The sequence below is a fragment of the Fulmarus glacialis genome, unplaced genomic scaffold (genome assembly GCF_000690835.1).
Source record: "Fulmarus glacialis isolate BGI_N327 unplaced genomic scaffold, ASM69083v1 scaffold14930, whole genome shotgun sequence".
Classification (NCBI taxonomy): Eukaryota; Metazoa; Chordata; class Aves; order Procellariiformes; family Procellariidae; genus Fulmarus; species Fulmarus glacialis.
The window spans coordinates 26588-49638 of record NW_009188434.1 but is presented as its reverse complement, the minus strand read 5'-3'; the positions used below and the strand labels follow the sequence as shown (position 1 = coordinate 49638).

Here is a 23051-nt window from a genome sequence, read left to right as displayed (position 1 = left end):
TTAAAGAGACTCAATTTCTGTCCCTTTCACACACTATCTGTGCATCTTGGAATATATTTGATAGTGCTAACCTTTTACATTTAGATTTGAGTTAAGCATTGTGGGAAAAATGACATACTTGCTAATTAGGGAGGCAGGCAAAGCAACAGATGCATGCAGGGGAGAGAGGCTGATGGGGACAGGAGTTTGGGGGGTAGGAGGAGGAAGTCAGCTTTCTCCGAACAGATTCAGGATTCAGGAAGGGTAAAATAGCTGGTTGCACCTACCAGCTCCAGCTACACAAATGGTTCTGCTTGTGCTCATGAGGTGCTGACAACTGTGTTGTCCCACTTTTTGGAACTTCTCTGTGTTGAAAAATTACAACTTTAGTGCAAACGCGTAGTTGTGTGATCATCTAACAACAAAGCTGAATGCAAAGAACTGGATATGTGGAATTAAGCCCCCCTTAATGCTGATATGTCCCAATTCATGAGGACTTGACTTCGCAATCTTAACGCTCTGGAGCTAAATTCTTATTTAATATTTGCATAAAGAGTGTGTATATTCTTTAAGATCAGTTCTGCAGTGTTTTTCAACACAACTTGCTTATCAGATAAGCCAGACTTTTTTCATCACATGTGGTTCAGAACTGGAGATGTTCTCTCACTGCAGGGACTGTTTTAATAACCTAAAGTAGTCTGACTCGGAATGCCTAATGTTGTTGTTCATGTATAATGCACAATCTTGTCTGAAATATTGTGTACAAAAATATGTGAAAGTAATGTAACCTACAGTAAATTCCTCATGCTTTGCTTTTTGAGTGCAAACTCCTGAAATAGGGGAGTACATTCTGCAGCTTTTGGTTATTTATCAAACTTACGGATGTTTTAAACTGCATCTGCTTGCCAAGTCCAAGTATTCCTGCATGGTTATATAACACATTTTACTGCATTAATTTTCAGGAAATTTGTAGTAGAAATATGTCTGTGCTTGTAACTTGTCTTTTTTGCTCTACTTTAATTGTAAATGTAACTAACTTACTGGATTAGCAGTTGTATGGCATTATGCCTTCTGTAAAGGTAAAGGTCTCTGTTTTTCAGCTTCTAGATTGCTGTATGTGCTTAGTTTGCTTATCTTAGGTAGTGCTCTGTTGTTTCCCCTGTAGTGAGAGTGTTCTCCAATTAACTATTTGAAGGCTTAAGGAAAATGTTCGATGGATGTTGCTATTTCAGTATAAATATCTTGCTCCAAAGTTGCTTGTGGCAAGTAATTAACCAAAAATTTTGAATATTTTTTAATTTGAAGGAAGCTTCTGTGCTGTTCTAAAAGAGTTAGTGGCTGACTTGACTGTCCCAGATAGCCAGATCGATGCCTCTACATTCTTGCTTCCATCCCTTTGTCATGAGAATGATCTCCTTTTGCTCGGTCCCTTACTGCAGGAGACTGACCACCGATTTATCGAAGAGCAGGTACTTTTTGATCTAGTATAATGGTGGTATTATATTTTCATATAGTTCTAGTTATTTGGGTCAGTGCTGGTTTTGACTTGGTCAAAAATATGGCTATCGCTTTTTTCCTTCTTACAGCTCCTTTTAGGTAACAGCATAGCTGGCGGCAGCCTGGAGTATGACCCTCACTCAATTTATGAGAAAGTTGCAAAAGGTGATTCAGTACCTAAACCACTACCTCCTGTATTGTCTGTTATCAGTGCAGCAACTCGTCTTTTTGGAGTTATGTTTTCTCATGTAGCAGAATCTCACAGGTAAAGTAGTAACTGTAACTTTTGGGGAATTTGGGAGATACTAGAAGATGGTCACAGTGTTTGAAATTGAACACCGAAGAAAACAATTCTGGAAAAATAATGAGTTGTATAAGTGAATTCTGTAAGCCATCTGAATAATATAATTCAGACTAACAAATTATTAGACTTTGTGTTTAAAGTTACTGACAATGAAAAGGCAATCCAATAAGAGGTTACTGTCATTATAATAAATTCTGCTGACCAAGAAAAATAATGTTCTGTTTCGAAAGCTGCCCGGAGTAAAAGTTACCCAGGTGGCCAAGAAGGCCAATGGCATCCTGGCCTGTATCAGAAATAGTGTGGCCAGCAGGAGTAGGGAAACAATCGTGCCCCTGTACTCGGCCCTGTGTTCAGTTTTGGGCCCCTCACTACAAGAAGGACACTGAGGTGCTGGAGAGTGTCCAGAGACGGGCAACGAAGCTGGTGAAGGGTCTAGAGAACAAGTCTTATGAGGAGCGGCTGAGGGAACTGGGGCTGTTCAGCCTGGAGAAGAGGAGGCTGAGGGGAGACCTCATCGCGCTCTACAACTACCTGAAAGGAGGTTGTAGCGAGGTGGGGGTTGGTCTCTTCTCCCAAGTAACCAGCGATAGGACGAGAGGAAATGGCCTCAAGTTGCGCCAAGGGAGGTTTAGATTGGACATTAGGAAAAACTTCTTTACTGAAAGAGTGGTCAGGCCTTGGAACAGGCTGCCCAGGGAAGTGGTGGAGTCACCATCCCTGGAAGTATTTAAAAGACGTGTAGATGAGGCACTTAGGGACATGGTTTAGTGGGCATGGTGGTGTTGGGTTGACGGTTGGACTCGATGATCTTAGAGGTCTTTTCCAACCTTAATGATTCTATGATTCTATGATAGCCAGATCAAAATAGAAGTTATGTTAAGAGATATTACACAATTATTATAGTGCTTAATAGATAATCACCAAATGCCTTAGAACCAAAGAGGGACAAAAGGGGTAGGAAGCTGTAGTAAAATTTAACCCTTATCCTGCCTCATTCTTTATAAAAAGTGGATTAGAAGAAACAAGAGTGCGTGTCTTAAACACAGTTCTGTCAAGGTGCAAGAATGCTTGAAAGTGATCACAGACTTCTTTTGGGTTTGTGTGTGTGTGTATGTATCTTCCTGCTGCACACGTGGCATTTTCATTTGTTTCACATTTGTAAGCACACTGATTGCTGAAGCATGAAATTCCTCAAGATTTTTGCATGCTGTTGCTTATTCTGTGTGCTGCTGGTAATTTTCTTGAATGCAGCATTAGAGCAAATCAATTATTTTTAATTTAAACAATTTTCTATTTTCAAAGCCAACTGTAGTTAGACCTCAGATCATGATCATTATAGGTGGTGATGGTTTTGTAATTTCCTGTAAGGGATGTGAGTACTTAGCATGCAAGTCCTCAGTCTTGATGTCTTCACTGCTTTTTTCTGTGCGGGTTTTTTTTTCTGTTTGTCGGGGCTTTTTGTCCCTACTGTCACCAGGTTGCTGGTTGGTTTTCTTCACCTGTTTCTCAAGACCTGAACTAATTGCTGCAGATAACTGCATTTTCCTTTCCTTTCCCTTTCTTTTCTCTCCTTTCTCAGTTGTAAGCCAAAATGCATCATTCCCGTACACAGTTCCTTTTAATAGCATCTCTCTAATGCTACTTAGACATAAGTAATTATCTGTGAATACATATGTTATAAGGAAACAAAGGCAAAAAGTTCATGTTTGTAGGGTAATTACCTATTCTAATATGGAATACAAAATTTTTTTGTAGTAAACAGGGATGCCAGTTGAAGGTAAATGCTCAAGAGTTAGGGTAATAGATTTGTTCTACCTCTGTTTCTATCTTATATAGGCTTTGTTTTGTGTTTTAAAATTTAAAAAAAAAAAAAAAAAAAAAAAGCTTGATTTGTTTCCTTAGTTTTTAATTCTGTGGTTTCTTTTCTGTTTTTGTTTAAGGCTCCAGGTGTTAGAACAGTTGTTGAATTCCATAAAGCAAACAAAAGGATCACGGCAACAAACAGTACAACTTAATGTTATGTCAGCCTTTTCTACTTCCTTAAAGGTAAATCTCCTTTGTTTCTCTCCTTTGTTTCTCTCCTTTGTTTCTCTCTCTTTTTGTTACTGAAACATGGCATCTGTTCAAATGTGTCTACACAGAAGTTCTTATTTTGATTAACAGCCAAGGTGAAGATCAGTCCTGTTTTTTTCTGTGATAATTTTTTTTTTTTTTGTGATGTCACACTTTTCTTAAGTGCTGAAGAGTCACAGTTTAATTTTTCCCTTTTTTTTTTTATGTTAAGGGTTAGGGAAACCCATTCTAGTACACTGTAGTATACTGTCGTCCATACTAGTGTCATTCAAATAGGAGACATATGGAAAAATTCTGTTTGTATCATTTCTGTCTTTATCACAATTGGTAAAATAAAGTAATCTCATAACTATCTGCTGTTTGTTGCTTTTCCCTGATGGTTTGTTTGTATTTTCCTCTGTTCGTGTGCATTTTTCATTCTTCCCTTCTTAGGCTTTCCTCAAACTAAGGCAAAATGTTTTCACAATAGGCAAGACCTTTCATTGTACAATATTTGTATTTGGGGCATATTTAATACGCAAAACAGATAACTGCTGTAGCTTTTTTTAATACTCTTTTTTTGGACTGGGATTTTTCTTTGTGTCATTATTCTGTTTTCGCTGGTTTTCTTCTTGATATTATTTCCTGAATTTTATGCTAGTGTGTTGGTTTATTGTGTTTTACTGCAATCTATCCAGTATTTCTTAAAATCAGAATGTTGATATTATAATGTTGTGCTGTGATATACACTTATCAGGAGTTAGACTTCTAACTCATGAAACAGCAAATAAAAATAGAGGAATTCCTCAGGTAAAAGGGGAAGAAAATGAAATTCCTTCTACAGGTCTTGTAATTTTTGCATGACCGACAGAAAAACACATTCTGGTTACTATACTGTCTTGCTGTTTAATGTATTTGATATCTATTTTTAGCACTTGGCTAACTGCAAGGGAAGTTTAGGTCCAGAAGAAGTTAGAAGGTCTGCCCTGACATTGGTAATGGGTGCCTTGGAAAGCAATAATCCACTCCTAAGATGTGCAGCTGCGGAGTGTTTGGCAAGGTTGGCACAGGTGGTTTCTGACAGTGCCTTCACTGCTGGATTAGCACAAGTCAGTTTTGACAAGTAAGTTAAAAAAAACTGTGGTAAGTTACTGGTTGAGTTTATAAAAATGTTTGAGAAATCTACCTGGCCCCTATTATGATAATAATTTTTAAAAGCTGGTTTCCTTCAGGTATTTGATGTCGCTTCAGAAATTAACAGGAAAAAACACTGCCTGACTTCTGCATGTATTTCTTAATTTTGCTGATCTTTAAGACGATTGTCTAAGTAAGCATGTAGGTTTTCAAATAGATTAAATTGGCTGCAGTTCTAGCAACATCATTTAAACATACCTAAAATATTTTTGCTACTTCCTTCAGATAAGAGAAGATAAATGAACTTAGAATTTTGGCAATATAACAATGTCTAATAAAATATTTTGCTAATTATATGCTAGAAATTCCATTTGTAGATGTGCTTATTACATAGTATCAGTCTTGGTGATTACACTAACAGCTTTCTTTCCTTATAATTAATAGGCTAAAATCTGCTAGGGATGTGGTATCAAGAACAGGTCATTCTTTGGCTCTGGGATGTCTGTATAGGTACCTAGGAGGAATAGGTTCTACTCAGCACCTGAATGCATGTGTTGGAATCCTTTATACTTTATCTCAGGACGGTACTTCTCCTGATGTACAGGTACTTGTCATGATATGTTTCAGCAACTCTGTTGTAGTGTTTTTTCGTAATTCTCTTGTTCTTGCACATGGAACTATGAGAAATTTTACAGAGTAGAATGTATTTGAGGAATAATAGTTGCTATTAAATTAATTTACTATTAGATTAATTTTTTTTTTAATTAACAATGACAAATTTAAAATGGTTCTTTTACTGCAGAACATACAGTTCCTTGTAAAATATTCAAAATGGCTTATTAAGCATCAGGTTCTTAAAGTTTCTTTCTATAACCTCTCCATTTGTCCCTTTGGAACCTAAAAGTGCAACTTTTATTACACTTAATTACTGAATGTCACTTGAACTATCAAATTCTAAAAAGGTAATATGTTTATTCTATCACATAGACATTACATGACTGCTTCTCTTATTTTACAGGCATGGGCACTACACTCTCTGTCACTGATAGTAGACTTAGCTGGCCCCTTGTATCATGTGCATGTGGAACCTACCTTATCTCTTGTTCTCATGTTGTTGTTGACTGTGCCTCCTGCTTACGCTGAAGTACACCAAAGCCTTGGTCGTTGTTTAAATGCACTTATTACCACACTGGGCCCTGAGTTGCAAGGTATGCAACATACAATAGTGTCAGCTTTGTTTGGTTTAGCAACAAAATTGCTAAACATTGTTTGAATGTGTAATTCAAATTTTATAAGCAAATAAGTGCATGCTAAGTTTTTTTCCTAATTGTAAGACAGTATTTCACAGGCCATGAGTTTATGCAGTCAAGATGACATGACTGCTAGTTTTCCAAAAATAGTGTCTGTTTTTGACATCTTTTCCTTTGTTTGAACTGGTTCTCCAAGCCTTGCTTCGGGCTGAAAAACCTTACATTTAGCATGAAAACAGAAGGTATTCGTATTTCAAGAGTTAGGAGCCAGTCTATGTCTTAGTTGTGATACAGACATTTAAAATTTGCGTCTAAATCAACTTTTAGATAGCTGGACACTGAAATTTCCAGAGAGCAATGTGACGGTTACTCATTGATATCTGAATATATACACAGATATAGAAAGGATCCTTCAAGAGAATGAGAGTTATGGGTGGCTTGGGAAAAAGACAAGTTATCATGTTTTGAAAAAAAAAAAGTTGATGTTTTAAAAACAAAAACCTTTTTTCTTCTGAATATAGGCAGCAGTATGACAGTTTCAGCCTTAAGAACTTCCTGCCTTCTGGGCTGTGCAGTGATGCAGGATAATCCCGACTGCCTTGTTCAGGCTCAAGCCATCTCTTGCCTTCAACAGCTTCACATGTTTGCTCCTCGACATGTCAACTTGTCTAGCCTTGTAAGCTGCCTATGTGTGAGTATACGTTTACTAGTCTATATCCTTGTATTTTAAAACATTTTGTTCAGAAACACTTAAAAAACGCAGATGCTTCTTTAACTAGAGAAACTGATCATTGTGTAGGGGTGAGGTGTTTCATATCTTCCTACAGGCAAGTATTCTCTGTTTTTTTCAAATTTTTGCCCAGTTTCTGCTTCCCCTTTACAAGATGAGCACATTTGGTAGAAATCTTGGCCTTCTGAACTGTTTGCAAGTGCATTCTGCTGCTCTTATTAAGGCCAGTTGTCTGGCAGGGTATACCGTCCATTACAACTTTGTACTGGATTTTTACCAGCTATTTTATGTTGGCCAGTTTTTTTCCTCTACTGCTTTTTATGTCTTAGATGAAGGATTGATTAAAAAAAATTTGTGTGTACTAATTACTGAGAATTGTTTTGTTTGGGTTTGTTTTTTCATGATGGTGAAAAATTGTAGATTTCTCTATTTTGTAATTTCTGTAGCTCTAATGCTTGTGTACTGACTTCTTGGCAGTCAGTATAAAAATTTCTGACACTTACATAAGTAATAGTCAAACTAGGTCTTTGGAAAAAATGAATAAAACTCTTTTTCAGCTCTATTTGACAAAGGGGAGGGGTGTGTTTGTTTGCTGGGTTTTTTTTTGTTTATTCCCACCCCCAAAGTGTCTCTCTCTTTGAATAGCTGCTGTTCTGAAGCACTTAGTTCTATGAAGAGAGCAAAAATAATTTTCTGGTATTTATTAGCCTTGGTGGGTTTTCAGGGGCTAGCTAGGTTTTTTTTTTGTTTGTTTGGTGTTTTTTTGTTTGTTTGTTTGTTTTTTTAAATAAGACCATCTAGTCTCCGTGTAAATCAGAGGGAAACAAAAAACGACAGACGATAAAGTATGGTGGGTTTTTTTTGATCTCTCTTGACTATCTTAACACAGTTCTTATTCACATCTTCCCCTGGGTAGCACTTGTATATCGATAGTAACCATATATTGATTTTGTATAAAGTTTAGATTCCTTCCATTTATCTTTATTCAGTTTGACTAGAAACATGATTGTGGGAGTCAGGAAAAATTGAAGGAGAAGCTCTTTCAGCCTCACATTGTGTTAGGCATGGATATAGTAGTTGCAGAAGAACTGGAACTCATCTGAAGTGTTCTTTCTTTTAACATATACCAGCTATGATTTTCTTTTCTCTGGGTAAAACACAGTTTTTCTTATAGTGATAAAATCACAACTAATCATATAAGTCACTCTCTTGCTCAGAGGATGTATTAGCATTTGGTATCATATGTAAGTCCATGTACAGTCTGCTTCCATGTACGGTATGATCTCTCTAACTAATAGCAAGTACCTAGTATAAAAGAGAATGTCGAGATAAAGTTGTCTTGTCTTTTTTTGCCCAGTTTCTGCTTCCCCTTTACAAGATGAGCACATTCTGTAGAAATTGTGGCCTTCTGAACTGCTTGCGAGTGCATTCTGCTGTATAAAAATCTGTCTGATTTTTATTGTTTTTACAAGTTGTCTCAAAGTACTTCATGCAGTACTTTATGAACTTTATAATATTAAATTACTCAGTTAAGAAGAAGCATGGTTCATGGCTTGAGTGTATGTGTTCGTGCATCTGTACACGTGTGTGTTCACCTCTACCCCAGAAATGATTGTGAGCTTCATGGGGAAGAAGTCCACCAAAGTCAGTGGTCTTACCTGGATGAACTTTTCTCATTCTCATGAAGTTGTTACAGAACTACGGCCAATGTTGCTGATACTGACAATTCAGTAAACATCAATACATCTCTCAAGAGTGTCATAAACAAAGCAGGTTTGAGGTGTGCTTTGCAGGGCTGTGAGAAGATCATTGTGCAAGCAGACTTCTGCATTTGTAAAACGCACCATCCATCCGTGTAGTTTCCACCCACTAAATCACCATCTCACTAGGGCAGCAGAATAAACTGTTGGACTGGACCTGAAATCTACTCTTGACTCTGTTGTTGGCTTGCAAGGTGACCCTCTGCAAGTCATTCTCCATGAGTTTAAATTTCTGCAAGTGGAGAACAAGGTGTGACTGTCCTCCTTTGCAACATGTTTTGAAGTCTTAAGGGGAAGTAGAGTATAAAAGCTGGGCACTAGACACTGTGGATATTCACCACTGCATTCTTTATTTAAGGCAGAAAACCAGGCAAGGCAAAGAATCTGTGGTCAGATAAGCTATCTTCTCCCCTTCTGTCCATAAGAAACATAAATTCTCACTCAAAATCTGGAAAACAAATGTGCAATGAAATTTTTTTTTTTTTTTTTAGTAACATTTGAACCAACTACCCTCTCCACCCTTTTTCCCCAAGGTTTCCGGAAAATTTCTGTGTCTTCAAACATGCCTTTTTAAAATTCTGAAATAGACATTATCTCTTTCCCCTTCCCCAATGTAGCATTAGGGATGGCAACACAGTTGCTGTGAGCAGCTGCAAGCTGCCTCCTCTGCTGTCTTCCCACCCACTAGAGCATGAGATGGTTCAGGTCCCCAAAGAATTTAGACCATTCAGTTTGTGACTGTGCTAGCACTAACAAAACATGACTCAGGCAATGGATACACAGCTTACTGGCTCATTTTTTTGTTTTGGTTTGGTTTGGTTATTTTGGTTTTTTTTTTTAATTGTGTACATGTGCCTGTCATTATCTAGCTTCCCTTCTTCAGCTTCTGAAAGTATTCCTTGTTTGTCAATTGGATCTTTTTTCACTGGGCTTTGCATCTAACAGTAATGCTTATCCTGTCAATTAAATTATTGGCTCTGGTGGAGCTCCAGCATATCCAATACGCTTTTAATCATGTCTAACATTAGCTCTAAAGTTAACTTAGGTGAGCATAGACTTATAAAGAGCTTATCTGTGTAACCTTATGATGTAGTGAACACCGGTTTTCAGCTGCAAGACATTAAAGATACTTTGAAACACAATAAGTATACAATGTCAATAACTATGCTGTGCTGTTGTCTCGGTACTGCTTAAGTACTAATTTTACGGGCAGCTGGCTTGCAATTTAAGTGTGTTCAACATTAAACGTAAGATAAATGAACTAAGCAAATTAGGGTTTTGGTGTGTTTGAGATGAGATTCTGAATTTTAATATATGCTGAATTTACATGTAATGGTCTCCATGTGTGGTTGGTATCACTGTGATATCTGTATTTTGGTTTTGTCATGACTGGTTTGTCATTTGTTTTTGTGCAGGAAATCTTGTTGGATAATTCTGTGTTGGTAGGTCCCTGTGCCTTGTTAATCCTAAACTTTTGCAGTTTGCAGTGGTGTTTTTTATTTCATCTTTTATCTTTTCATTTTAACCATTTTAATTTAATTTCTTTTAGCATGTCAAGTGATATTTGATTGTCATGCTAACCAGACCGTTCCTAACTTTCTGCAGATGGCAGACATACATTTCATTTATGTGCTTAGTGAGCATAATTTTGTTTTTAACATGTTAAGCACAGAAAGGGAACTGTTTGTTCATTTAAGTTTGTATGTGATGCTTGCATTTTGTGTCTTTTATTTAGTCCTGTCCCTGTGGGAGAATGAGAGAGATGAAAAACGTGCATCTTGCATTATTCAGTAGGCCTGAATTGGATCCTCTGTTTTTTCCCTATTAAAAATGAGCATGCAATTTATGCATGTCCAACTTGAAGTAGAATGTGTAGCCTGCTTGCATAAATGTTGCATTAAAAGCCTCACTTGTTGTTTTTAAAGTTTCAGTTAAAGTATCTTGCAGACATACTTACTGAGTCAGGTTTCTTTTCTTTGAGAAGAATTATGCACAGAGTATATCTGTGTGTATTAAATATGTAATTCTGAGTATTGTGGATTCATGTGCATGCACAGAAATTCAGAAGACGACGCTTAGTTTTGTTAATGTAACAAAGCTGAAATTCTGTATCACTTACTCTTTTTGTCCCTAGGTTGTTCTTTTTAACTGTGTATTAACTAATATGTATTAGTCATTTTGACTAACATATATTGACTTGTTGCTGGCAAATGAGGAGCATGAGCTTACTGCAAGGTTTCCCTGCAGCAGACACTCAGCTCTATTTTAAGGATGGTGACAGCTAGGGGTACACAATTGCTTAGTGTAGAGAATAACTTTTTTGATGATTACCTAAGCTTAATTCAAAAGAAGCTGCATAAATATTGGTGTAGCCATCTTGCCTGGCCACACAGCTGGTTCAATGTATCTCCTTCAGAATGTTCTTAAAATTGAAAGCAAGCAAATAAAACTCAGAAAGCTCCACTCTAGCAAAAAACCCTTGAGGCTGTCTTGGGTTTTTTAAGTGTTTTTCCTTATTCCTGTAATAATGAATCTGTTATCATGTATTTTTCAGTATAAAAAACAAACACTGGCTTGGTGGTGTTAAAATATGGTGATGCTATAAACTTTTTTGCTAGAAACTGCTCAGGAGAGCTGACTTGTCTCAGTGTGACACATTCACCAGTAACTCTCACCCTTCCTCTCACCTCCTCTAAAACGTAATTTAATGTAATCTGAGTATATAATATTTTTTGCGATGAAATTGCAGCAGTGTTTTCTTTGCCTTTTCTTTTAAACTTCCTTTTATGCATGGACTTCAGATTTACTAAAGCGTGATTGACTCTCTCACCCTTGGTTACATTGGCATTTCTCTAGTTAGAGGATGATTTGAGTAATTTTCTCTTGCACTGAGTTTTCAAGCCCATTATATATATCCTGTAGTCAAATAATAGAGTTAATTATTCATTGAGACCACAATTCAGCTGTCATTGAAGTTAATGGGGGTCTTTTTACCGATATCGGTGGGAGTTGGATCCAGCCCCAAACCAGTCTTATAAATTACCTTTGGAGAGAAAATGTTAAAAGTACTGATATGTTAAAATTGATTACAGGAGTTGCAAAACATTTCATTTGGGGTTAAAAAAAAAAAAAACAAACGCTGAGCAAAAATAGCATCAATTACGTGCTTATGACTTCACAGATTTGTCATAACTGCAATTATTCAGAAAATACGGCCTTAATGAGGCTTTACTTGCTATAAAGGTTTGTTAGCCATCTTACTGTTTCTTCTTGCATGTTTCAGGTCAATCTCTGTAGCTCATACTTATTATTGAGACGTGCAGTGGTAGCTTGCTTACGTCAACTTGTGCAAAGAGAAGCTGCTGAGGTATCAGAATATGCTGTTGCATTAGTTAAAGAGAGCAGAGAAGATTTTACTCCAGGTAACGTACTGAAGTTTTGAGATCAAAGAGCTTGACACATTGATAGTGAATTTTAAACACACTCTCCTATGGATATGAAAACTTCGCTACGTTCTTGAAATCTTTAACTCAAAAAGGTTTTCTGCTTCAGTTCTCTATATAGTACCAAATTATGGAAGCATCGAAATCCTTTCTTAGTGCTAAAATTAAGATACTATTGCTTTTCATATACTATAGACAGTAAGGGTCACTAAATGAAAAAATGCAAGTGGAGTTCCAGAGGAACCTAAGCCTATCTAGCCAGTAACTGTTGTAGTAACTGCTTCATAGTCCTGCATTCTACATGCATATTCATAATTTTATTTTCCCACATAAATCTCTTCTTAAATTAAAAATCTGTCATTGAGGGAAGGTGTACAAAACCTGTTTAAGAAAGTTTCTGTTTACCTCTTTGGAGAACTAGTTAAGTAATGATCAGCTGGGGTCCTTAGAATTTTTAACTTCCTAAAGGTTTGGGGTTTTTCCTAAAAGGCCTGAGAATGATCACTAGTTCATTGTCCTGTGCCTTCCTGTGAGGGGACAGTGGTAATAAATTATTTCACTTTGGATCTCAGTTCAAGCTCATTTGGAAATTTTCAGAAAAGACAGACTGTAGCCATTTTGTAAAATTGCTGATTTTTAAAATTGGTAATATTGGGCAAATAAAAACTGGTCATATTCATTTAACAAGTTATTTCCATGTGTCTGGTGTTGAGCTTTGTTGGAGAATAATTTTAACTTCCCTTTCAAGTTAAAACATTGTCTTACTATTACCTTATGAGTCAGTGTGAGGAATCAGATGGCCAAAGATAATTTTTTTTCAGGAGCTCAGATGCTATGGTGATGGTAATGCTGTGAAACTCAGAGTAGGATTCTTTTTTGTTCCTTGGGATAACTTTCTTCCTGTTGTTAGTATGTTTCTGTAAAAGTTCAAAGTTTGTTTTGTACTCAGATGATTTAGACATGGTATTAAAGCTATTAATACTATGATTTTGAAAGTATTTCAGGGCTAGATACTTGTTGTTCACAAGATACTCTGTGTGCAACCTTCAGTGGGGTTTCTGTGGTCATTACTGCAGTTTTGTGATGTACAGCATTCAGCTCACAGACTTTGTTCTTAGCAGATGTTAACATCAGAGAAATAGGCCTGGAGGGGGCATTGCTGGGCTTGCTGGACAAAGAATTGGATCAAAGATTGTGCCACGATATCAAAGAGACTCTGACTCATATGCTTACTTCAATGGCAGTTGAAAAGCTCTCTTTTTGGCTGAAGCTTTGTAAAGATGTTCTTGCTGCCTCAGCTGGTAAGTCCTAATACACTGTATCTGAGAACACAATAAAAAGAAGTCCTGCAGCAGCACAGTATGCCACTGAGGGAAAGTATTCTTGTTTCTTGAATGTTTCACATTTATGAAGTGTATTATTGTCCTTCATATTGAAACACTGGACCCTTTAACTTAGTTCTTTCAGAAGGAATATGACTTTCTCCCTTCTGGTTGCCTTTTCCCTATTGAACAAGTTTTTGTAAACATTTTAGTATGTCTTGCCTGTTCATATTCTTGTTGATTTATAGTCCTAATGTTAACTCATTTCCGTATCAGAAATGGAAATGCAGAATACATTTGAGCTTGTGCATCCTGTGCAAGTACCTACAAGAAAAATATTCAGACCCTCTCTTCTATTAATAATAGGAATGATGCAGACCTACTATATCATAATGAAACTCCTGAGCAGATAAAATTAATTACTGTGCTGAATATTGGGGGGGCGGAATTTCTTTTCTTTTACCTGCAGTCCAGGAGAAAAACTTCTTGGATTTAGATTTTTTGATTTGGAAAGGTACTAGCTTCTATTGTGTCACACTTATTTTAAAAGGGTTTTTTTTCTTTCGCTTCTTTCACTGCAGTTCTTCATTTACTTTTGTGGTATTGATCTTGTCTTCCAGCAAGTAATATCAACCAAATGCAGACAGTTTTGTTACATTTTATTTTTAATTCTAGCATTTACTTTAAGACACCAAAGTTGAAGGGAGTCATAATGAGTTGGAGGCTAGAGATGGACTTTGAAGAGATTCTCTTATGAGTCCTTCTGTTGTTTTCAGTTACAGTAAGAAAGAATATTAATTACACTACTTCTTTTTTTTTCTCCCGTGTCCTAAATACAGATTTCAATACAGTAGCTTCAGTAGGTACCACTCAAGAAGAGGAAACTGCCAAAGCGGATGATGCATCTGTATTAACGTCTGACAGCGATGAGAGGTTCCATCCTTTCAGTAATCCACGATGGTCTACCAGAGTTTTTGCTGCAGAGTGTGTTTGTAAAATTATAAGCCAGTGTGAAAATGCAGGCAGTGCACATTTTGATATAACTTTGGCTCAGGAAAGAAAACAACGTGATTCAAGAGGTATGTGATAAGCACTGAAAGAATTTCACAGAATGCACAGTATGCTTAAAATAAATGTTAGCTGTTTGCATCTTAATGAAATTAATCATAAATTTTTTGTTTGTAATCGTCGAAACCTTTATTACTCTGATTAGAAGCCTGTATTTATTAAGGTGTAGGGCAGTTTTTATTTGCCGAAATATTGGCATATCACTGCAGCATTTACACTCACTTTCCTGGTTACAGTACCATGACATACGTGTAGGAAGCCATTGTTTCTGCATAGCATTGGCAATCAGAAGTGATAGCTGGCACCAGCCTACAACATCACAGTTTGGTATCTGGGAGTATGACTAAAAACCTCCACTTTTTTCCTTTCCATAATTTGCATAATTACCAGTAGAAACACAGTGGCAATTTTCAGTACCTCTGATTGTTTATCTGGAGGTGTTTTCCTCAGAATTCTTTTTTAGAAAATCTGCCTCGTACATAAAGATATTTATGCTTTATTCTAAGTACTTTTTTTTTTACATTCAAATGGAAAAGAGCCTAGATCAGCTAACATAAGATGTCCAAGTAAGATTGTTCTATGTGTAAGCTGCCTTAAGTGACTCCTTGATACGTGGTAAGATAAAATGTAAAATTTACATTTTGAAAATGTTGGTAGCAGTCTTATAAAATATGTCTAAAGCTAAACTTAATAAAACTGTTTTCTTTTTTAATTTCTGTTTTCTCTTCAGATGACTTTTTGGTATTGCATTTAGCTGACTTGATTCGTATGGCTTTTATGGCTGCCACAGATCACAGTGATCAACTTCGTCTTTCTGGGCTTCAGACATTGCTAATTGTTGTTCGGAAATTTGCAGCTGTTCCAGAACCAGAGTTTCCAGGTCATGTAATTCTGGAGCAATATCAAGCCAATGTAAGCACCATTGCTTTGAAAAGCACCATTGCTTTCAAATAACTTTGAAAAGTTTAGAGTTACAGTTAATCACTAAGAGAGTCTGCTTTTTGCAGTGTGTATTGCTAGAGGTGGGTTTCAGTTAGTTTGTTACTGAAACTATTAATTTCTTCAGACTTAACTTCCTTAGAAAGCATCTTTTCCGTTGGTCAATGTTTTAACCCAAAGTTTTTCAAGTTTCAGCATTTTGCCCTCTTCCCTATTTGAATACAGCAGAAAGAAAATAGAACATTGAGGTTTTTTTGGAAAGCATTGGTTTCAAAGTGCGGAAGTATTATAAGCAATATTAGGAACAACTATCACTTAAAACTCTGCTTAGAAATAAGTAGCCTTTGCACACCAGAGATCACACTAGGAGATCTTGGTCAATAAATAAGCTAGAGGAGGTAAAAGCATGGATTGTACTCACAAGGTCTATTTCAGTTAGTCTTGGTTGAGACTTACAGAAAAGGTGTCCTGATCATTTTGCATCCCAGACTGCACTTGTGTTAAATATAACAGGCAGCTGTGTTAAGCCTCACCTGGCTCCCATTCTTCAATTTCTAGCAGGCATTGAATAAGTCAGATTGCTTTCTCTCACAGAAATGGAGAGATCCTGACACTGAAGACATCCTAACCCACTTTGATCTTGCTTTTGCCATTAGAATTCTATTCTACTGGCATTTCTTTGTGGGAAAGAAGTGCCTTGATCTAGTCTGGAACTACCAAGGGGAAAAAAAAATGCACTATCTGTCGTTGCTGTCCAAAACTGTCAAGCAGGTCACAAGTAGTAATAATTCTCCTTTTAACCTTCACTACCCTTAAAGTGTTTCTGTAAATACTATGCATAGATCTTCTCATCAACTGTTTCGTAGAAGTTGAAGAGATGTGAAGCTGTCAAATATCTAGTCTTTTTCTTGTCAATTTTTTTTCCATAACAATAACCAGAAATAGATGGATGTAGATTTTCCAGACTTAAGTAATTGTTTCCTGAAATCTTGTTCAGAAGTTCCTTAAATGAAGTCTGAGCTTTAGGGGGTCTTAAGAAACTGTCATTAATTGTCATTAAAAACAAGTCCTTTTAACTTATTTTCATGAACCTGTATTTGTAGTACTTGTACTACACTCTTTACTTTCATCCCAAAGAGCATCAGACTTAAGTCTGAGTTTTCAGATATCAGCTAAAGCAGCACGGGAAATTTTCATTAGCCTTTAGTGAAATAGCTTTCAACAGTGAGAGGAGGTGAAATCTCTGCAACCTGGTAAGTATATGTTTGTGTGTTCTTTATTAGGCAAGTGCGGTTTGTGCTCTCCCCTTCTTTCACTTTGCAAAGTTGACCAACTTCAGCTGTTTGTTTCCTTAGATCTGTATTCTTTCTGAGTAAGGAATGAGTAAGGAAATGTCACTCATTAGGTGTCTTGCAAGTCTTTCATGGTTTGGAACATTGTATTTTCTTTTGACGGCTTCTCATCAAGTCAAGAGTTCAGGAGGGAAGAGGTTTCCGTTTCAGTTTTAGACTGTGCAAAAAACAGAATCAACTTTGAAGACCCCTCTCAAAGAGAACCATGTCTTCAGTGTAAGCAAAACAAAACAATAAAAGTATGACTGCAACTGTCTCCCTGCTCTTTAACCTCACTGAAACAGTCTGTGGAAAAATGAAAGGGAAACTATGCTTTATAAAGGAAAACTACAACAAAGCCTGCTTATGAAAAGTAATTATTTAGTTAATTGTTCATCATGTATTAAATGTTGTATAACTTCTCTTTAGGTTGGAGCAGCACTTAGGCCTGCCTTTGCTCCCGAAACTCCTCCTGATGTCACAGCAAAAGCATGTCAGGCAAGTGTTGAAAGTCAGAAGTCTTAGGTAATAGGCACTCTGAAATTTCCTTTTTGCTTGATACGCCACACAAGAAAAAGGAAATAAATCATCTAGCCTCAAATCCTCAATGCACACAAAGTAACATCACCCATGGTACCTCTATATTATAACAATTGAAAGATTTTATGCACTTTAAAATCTTTTGAGAAACTTTGTAGCAGTTAATACTTTGGCGGTTATTTATGACATCCCTCTAATGTTTTTGGCTTTCATTACATATGTATTCTAAATTGTAATGTGATTCAACATGGATTATTATCTGAGAGTAACTGTATCTCAGTAGAAATTAAGTCTGGTTTTCATAATTTTACAGATGGAAAAAAGAGTGTCCAGTGGTGTTTGGCTCGTGTTTCTCATTATTTCTGTTTTACAACACTAGGTATGCAGTGCCTGGATAGCAAGTGGTGTTGTAAGTGATCTTAATGACCTTCGGAGGGTTCACCAGTTGCTTGTATCCTCTTTGGTAAAGGTGCAGGCTGGGAAAGAAGCACAAAGTCAACAATATAATGAAAGCACCTCAACTATGGAGATGCTGGCTGTGCTTAAGGCTTGGGCAGAGGTTAGTGTAACAGCTCTGTAATGATATTCTTGATATCTGGTAGGTGAGTTAGAACCTTTCAGACAGAATGGTTTCAGGAATTTCTTACATGCTTCATTAAATAGAAGTTGCTGGTCCTTTGCTTTGTTTTGATACCTCTAAACAGTACATGAACTTGGCAAACTTGACAAAAGGACTGCTAGTTAAACTGTTTGTATTATACTATACATTAAGAAATATGTCTAGTACTTAAGAAATATTAATTTCTTAACATGTTCTAATATTTCAATATTCATTTTAAATTGGCATGGTATAAATGGCTATGGTGATGGTCCACTGAACGTACCATTTTAAATAGGTGTAATTTTTCTCATTGTCCATTGGCATTTAATTTCTTACAGGTAGTTCTTGTAAGTTAACAATGTCAATTCAGTACTGCATTGGCTAACTGCCTTAAAGTCAGCTCACGTGAATGCCTGTTTTAGTACATGTAAATGCAAGGTTAGATATTTAAAAATAAAAAATGTGAACAATGTATGTAATCTCTAGAAGATGTGTCTTAGAAAGCACTGATAATGACCTTGGATGCTGATGGTTGATAGCCAGCTAAATATGAGCATGTTATGTAGTTAATATGATATTTCTGCATATTACCAGGGAACTATTTTAAAGAAGAAAGCAGGCACTAGATAGCTTTTTTGTGAACATTTGCAGAAAAACATACCAACCTCTGGTGTCCATACTTGAGAAAGGATACTGGCAAAATAGGAAAGCCATTGGAGAAAAGCTAGCAAGTGGGAATAAAAATCTTGAAAACGTGCTTATACTGAGAGGTTTAAGTAGATCAGTCTAATCTATTCAGAAAAAGATAAGGTACTGTGATGAATTTAAAATTATTATATGGAGGAAAGATTTTTAATGGTATATAAAAATAACCTATCACTGGTCAGAAGCTGAGACAAAATTCAGACTAGATGTGAGGCTCAACTACAAGAAGTTAAGATCTGTAGATTGTTCCAGTCTATAATTAAGATCACTGGAAGTCTTCAAATCAAACTCTCTATAACTTTCTACTGGATCTCCAGTATGACAAACTATGACAAAGTAAACTGGGGATAAGCTTTTGTGACCTGTAATTTACAAATATTTCACTTAAGCCCTAGGCGGTTCCTTCTCACTTAGGATCTTACCTATTTCTTGTTTCCAGAATTTGAAGGAATTCCCCCATCCTGTTGTGGGGAGGAGTGAGAGAGGGGTTTGATGGGTGCTTAGTTGCTGACCTGGGTCAACCCATACAACTAGCAGGCTTGAAAAAGGGACAGAAATCATAATCGCAGGAGACTCACAAAAGCTAACTTTAGATTAGTTGAACTGGTCTCCTATGTCTCCTTCATAGTTGAGGAGAAGAGCTTCCCTCCAGGAGCATTTTGGAGAGACTAAAGAGCGTTGCTGGTGTGAAACATTCTCAAGCCTATCTTTTTCGATAACTAGAGAGGCATCTAGGGAAATTAACCTTCTTGCATTGAAGTTACCCTATTGATGGTAACACCCAAAGTTCACAAATGATGCACGACTGTACTCTTCATTCTTTACTGCTAACACAGAGTAATACATAGTTTTGAGAAGTTGGTTGCAAGTGCAATATGTCCTTTCAGTTAAAAGAAGATTTAGGAATGATTTGACTGTGGGTTCATGATTATGATTATAGGTTTATTATTTGATAATAAGTTCTTCAGTCTTGTGGCTATAACTATAACAGTGTTTAATGGTTGGAAGCTGAAGTGGACAAGTAAGGAAAGTTAACTGCAGCTATGTTTAGGAATTTTAGTAGGTTTCCCTTTATTGGGACTCTTGCATCAAGATTAGCTAGGTGAGTGGATTCAGAAGGTTTAGAAAATAAGTGCTTGTTCACCCATGCCTACTGGACTTGAAGCGGGGAATAGATTCTAGGAAACCTCATGCCCATTCAACAGGCAGCCATGCTAATGATCACAGTAGTTTTCCAAGTATTTATATTTGTATATCTCTCTCCAAATATATAAACAGGTTTACATAGTTGCAGTTGAAAAGCAGAAAAATCTAAGTGATGCACACAATCATTGTTTAAAAATTGCAAACTCTGCAGAAGAAAGCTACAGAGATACATCATCTTCAGCCAGCGGACTTCTGGACTTAGTACAGGCAGATCTTGCAACACTGAGCAAGCTCTGGCTTGCTGCACTTCAGGATTTTGCTCTCTTAACTTTGCCTTCAGAATATGCATCTCAACTACCTGCTGAAGGTAAGAAGGCAAATCAATTGTATTTTCATAGGTCACTTGTAAGTGCACATCATTAATGTCCTAGCTGACTTTTGTTAAGATCACAGTAAGATTAAATTGTATAGAGAATATGCATACTTGTGTACCTATCTAAAGATAAAGACTGCTTTTGAGAACAGAGGTTTCACTGATGTGAGAAGTAGTTTGTCTGGTATTCTTGTTTGTTGGGTAATTTTATGGTTGAAAGAAGAGAAAGGCAATTGTATTGGATTCTATCCAAATAAGTCTAAATGAAGTGCCTTCATTAGCCTGAATTTTAATACTGAAAATTTAAAAAAAAAAAAAAAAGTCATACGTAAAATACGATAAATATAATTTCAATAAAAAGAAGAATCCCCTTTTATAAGAATGAGAAAATATGGTAATTGAAAATAAATTACATCTGTAAAACTGAAACTTCTCTTCTTGCAGGTGGTACATTTTATACAGCAGAGACAATTGAAAATGCCAGACCTCATTACTACAACTCCTGGGCATTGATACTTTATGCTACAGCATTATGGCTTACTAGCACAGGTTTCATCGTTGTTGATCCAGATGAAGGAGTTACTAATCTCTCTAGACCTGTCACCCCAACTACAATGTGTCAAGATTCTTCTACCAGGCCCTTGGTGAAATCTCCCGAGGATGTGAATACTGACAGATTTCATCTTATCTTGGGTTAGTGAGTGCATAATCTGTCTAGATGCTGTAACCCAAAATGTCATTTTTAATGGATAAAACTGTTAGCAAACAAATATTTAATTATTCACATTTCACTGCATCATTGAATATTGCATCTCTTAGAATAATATACAGTCAGAAGAATTTCAGGTCCTAGTGAGAAAACTGTAGAGTGTTTTCCCAGATAGAAAAAACACTCAGTGTGAGCTAAACAAGTCCTAAACAAGTGCTTACTGCTCTGCGTATGAAGTTCAAGGGTAGATTTTATCATGGTTGTAGCACTACAATTACAGAGTGTACGGTTTAATACCACTGAAGTACAGTTTTACATCAACCAGAATAGCGTGTAGGTTGGAAGGGACTTATGGAGGTCATCTTGTCCACCATCCGCTGCTCAAGCAGGGCCACCTAGTTGCCCAGGACTGTGTCCAGATGGCTTTTGAGTATCTCCATGGATGGAGACTCCACAACCTCTCTGGGCAACGTGTACCATGCTTGGTCACCCTCACAGTACAAAAGTGTTTTCTTAAGTTCACATAGAGCTCTGTTTAAGCCTCCACTACTGCAGACGCTAATCAGGCAGTTGAATTCAGTCCCAGTTCTCTAAATTTACACAATCAGGCATTTCTGGTTGTATTTTTTTTCTTTGGTCTCTCTTTTGTATCCTTCTTTTGTAATCACTTTTTGGAATGGGTTTGTATGACCCAGATGCGTATGGCTTCTTTTGAATCCCAGTCTTCCTGCACAGAGCCAGCTTCCTTTTGAACTCCATTGCTCCCTCAGTTAAAAGTGGGACCTCTGACACAAAAACTGCTCATTTCCCCTGCTTCCTATACTACTGGATTAGTGCTTCAAATTTCATATACTTTACCATGGATGCCTGGCTTGTTTATTCTGCTTCTGAACATATTCCACTTGTTCATTGTCACTTCCTACAGAGAAACGGAAAGAATTTTAAAACACAGATACTTTTTGTGCACAGCTATTCTTTAGCGTACATTGATCAGTTTCCCAAGTCATCACACATTTTGGAATTACAGCTGTACAACTGGGATGAGAATATGGATCACAGTTTATGAATTTTATCTCCAGTGTCATAAAAAGTCATCTGAGGAGTCCTGAAAGCTCAGAAAAAAGTGATTGTTTTTATCTGCTCTAGGATTTGCAACCTTAGGCTTCATGTGATTTACTTATTGCTGGTGATCCAATTGCGGTAGCTGCGATCTTTAGCATTTTTGTAAAATGGGAAGATAAAGCCTCAGCCTTTGAGTTTGTGAACTATTATTACTTTCTTCATTATTTCCTTCTATTACATAAATAAGTGTGATTAGGCAAATATTCTGCTATATACTCATTATGAATTGTCTGCCTATTCATTGGACCTGGAGTTCAGTGTTTTACTCAGAAATTGCTCTGTTTTTTTATTTATTTATGTTAATAGCCAGTTATAATCATGTCTTATACTGTCTAGAAGCTGAAGTTCATTCATTGTTTTGAGGGAAATAGAGTTCTTGCCCCAAGATATTAGCAATAGAAGATGAATTCACTTAATACAAAATGCAAATGCTATTTCTATGTCTGCTCAACCTAGTTAGGTTACTTAGCAATTGACAAAATTACTTCTTAGAATTTCAAGCTCATATGGGTTTTTTCTTCTGATGCTTACAGGAATTAGTGTGGAATTTCTCTGCTCTCCTCGATCCGATGCAGCCATGGAGAACATTATTGCCTGCTTACGTGCCCTACAGGCGCTCTTTGACGTTCCATGGCCAAGGTCTAAAATAGGTGGTGATCAGGTAATGTCTTAATGATGAAAAGCTCCCCAGAATTAAGGCATGATTTTGGTTTGAACAGTATCTCTACTCTCTATTGTATATCCAGGAATCTTCAACACATAAGTAGTAGGTGAATTATATGCTTTACCAAAATCCAAGGCTGTAGAGGGAGGAGAGAAAAAGAGCACAACATGGAACCTGTAAGAAGACAGTGAGGGGCAGAGAACTTGAGGACATTTCGTCAGGAAGGGGTAATTAGATGAGTAAGATGAGAGCCAGGTAAAGACAGAATTCCAGGAAAAAAAGTTCTCTTACTATCTCTGTCAAGAGACAGTTCAATTAATTCTGTTGTAAATACTGAAGATGATAAAAGGAAACTGGACAAAAGCAGTGGCATTGGGGGGGG

At 36.8% G+C, this 23051-nt stretch overlaps 1 protein-coding gene across 2 annotated transcripts in view; it reads left to right on the top strand.

Annotated features, from left to right (window-relative positions):
* HEATR5A (HEAT repeat containing 5A) overlaps positions 1-23051 on the top strand; it is a 53939-nt gene that overhangs the window by 23020 nt on the left and 7868 nt on the right. Inside the window, exons 14-29 of one of the 2 annotated variants that reach the window (XM_009578626.1) lie at positions 1285-1448; positions 1566-1741; positions 3721-3826; positions 4765-4955; positions 5411-5570; positions 5985-6174; positions 6738-6907; positions 11990-12128; positions 13271-13450; positions 14311-14550; positions 15270-15451; positions 17239-17307; positions 17729-17908; positions 19934-20168; positions 20619-20867; positions 22539-22666. In XM_009578626.1, coding sequence (XP_009576921.1) covers positions 1285-1448; positions 1566-1741; positions 3721-3826; positions 4765-4955; positions 5411-5570; positions 5985-6174; positions 6738-6907; positions 11990-12128; positions 13271-13450; positions 14311-14550; positions 15270-15451; positions 17239-17307; positions 17729-17908; positions 19934-20168; positions 20619-20867; positions 22539-22666 — 2759 coding nt within the window. Of the gene's footprint in view, positions 1-1284; positions 1449-1565; positions 1742-3720; positions 3827-4764; positions 4956-5410; positions 5571-5984; positions 6175-6737; positions 6908-11989; positions 12129-13240; positions 13451-14310; positions 14551-15269; positions 15452-17238; positions 17308-17728; positions 17909-19933; positions 20169-20618; positions 20868-22538; positions 22667-23051 lie in introns of both variants that reach the window. The other variant, XM_009578619.1, reaches the window with a different exon arrangement.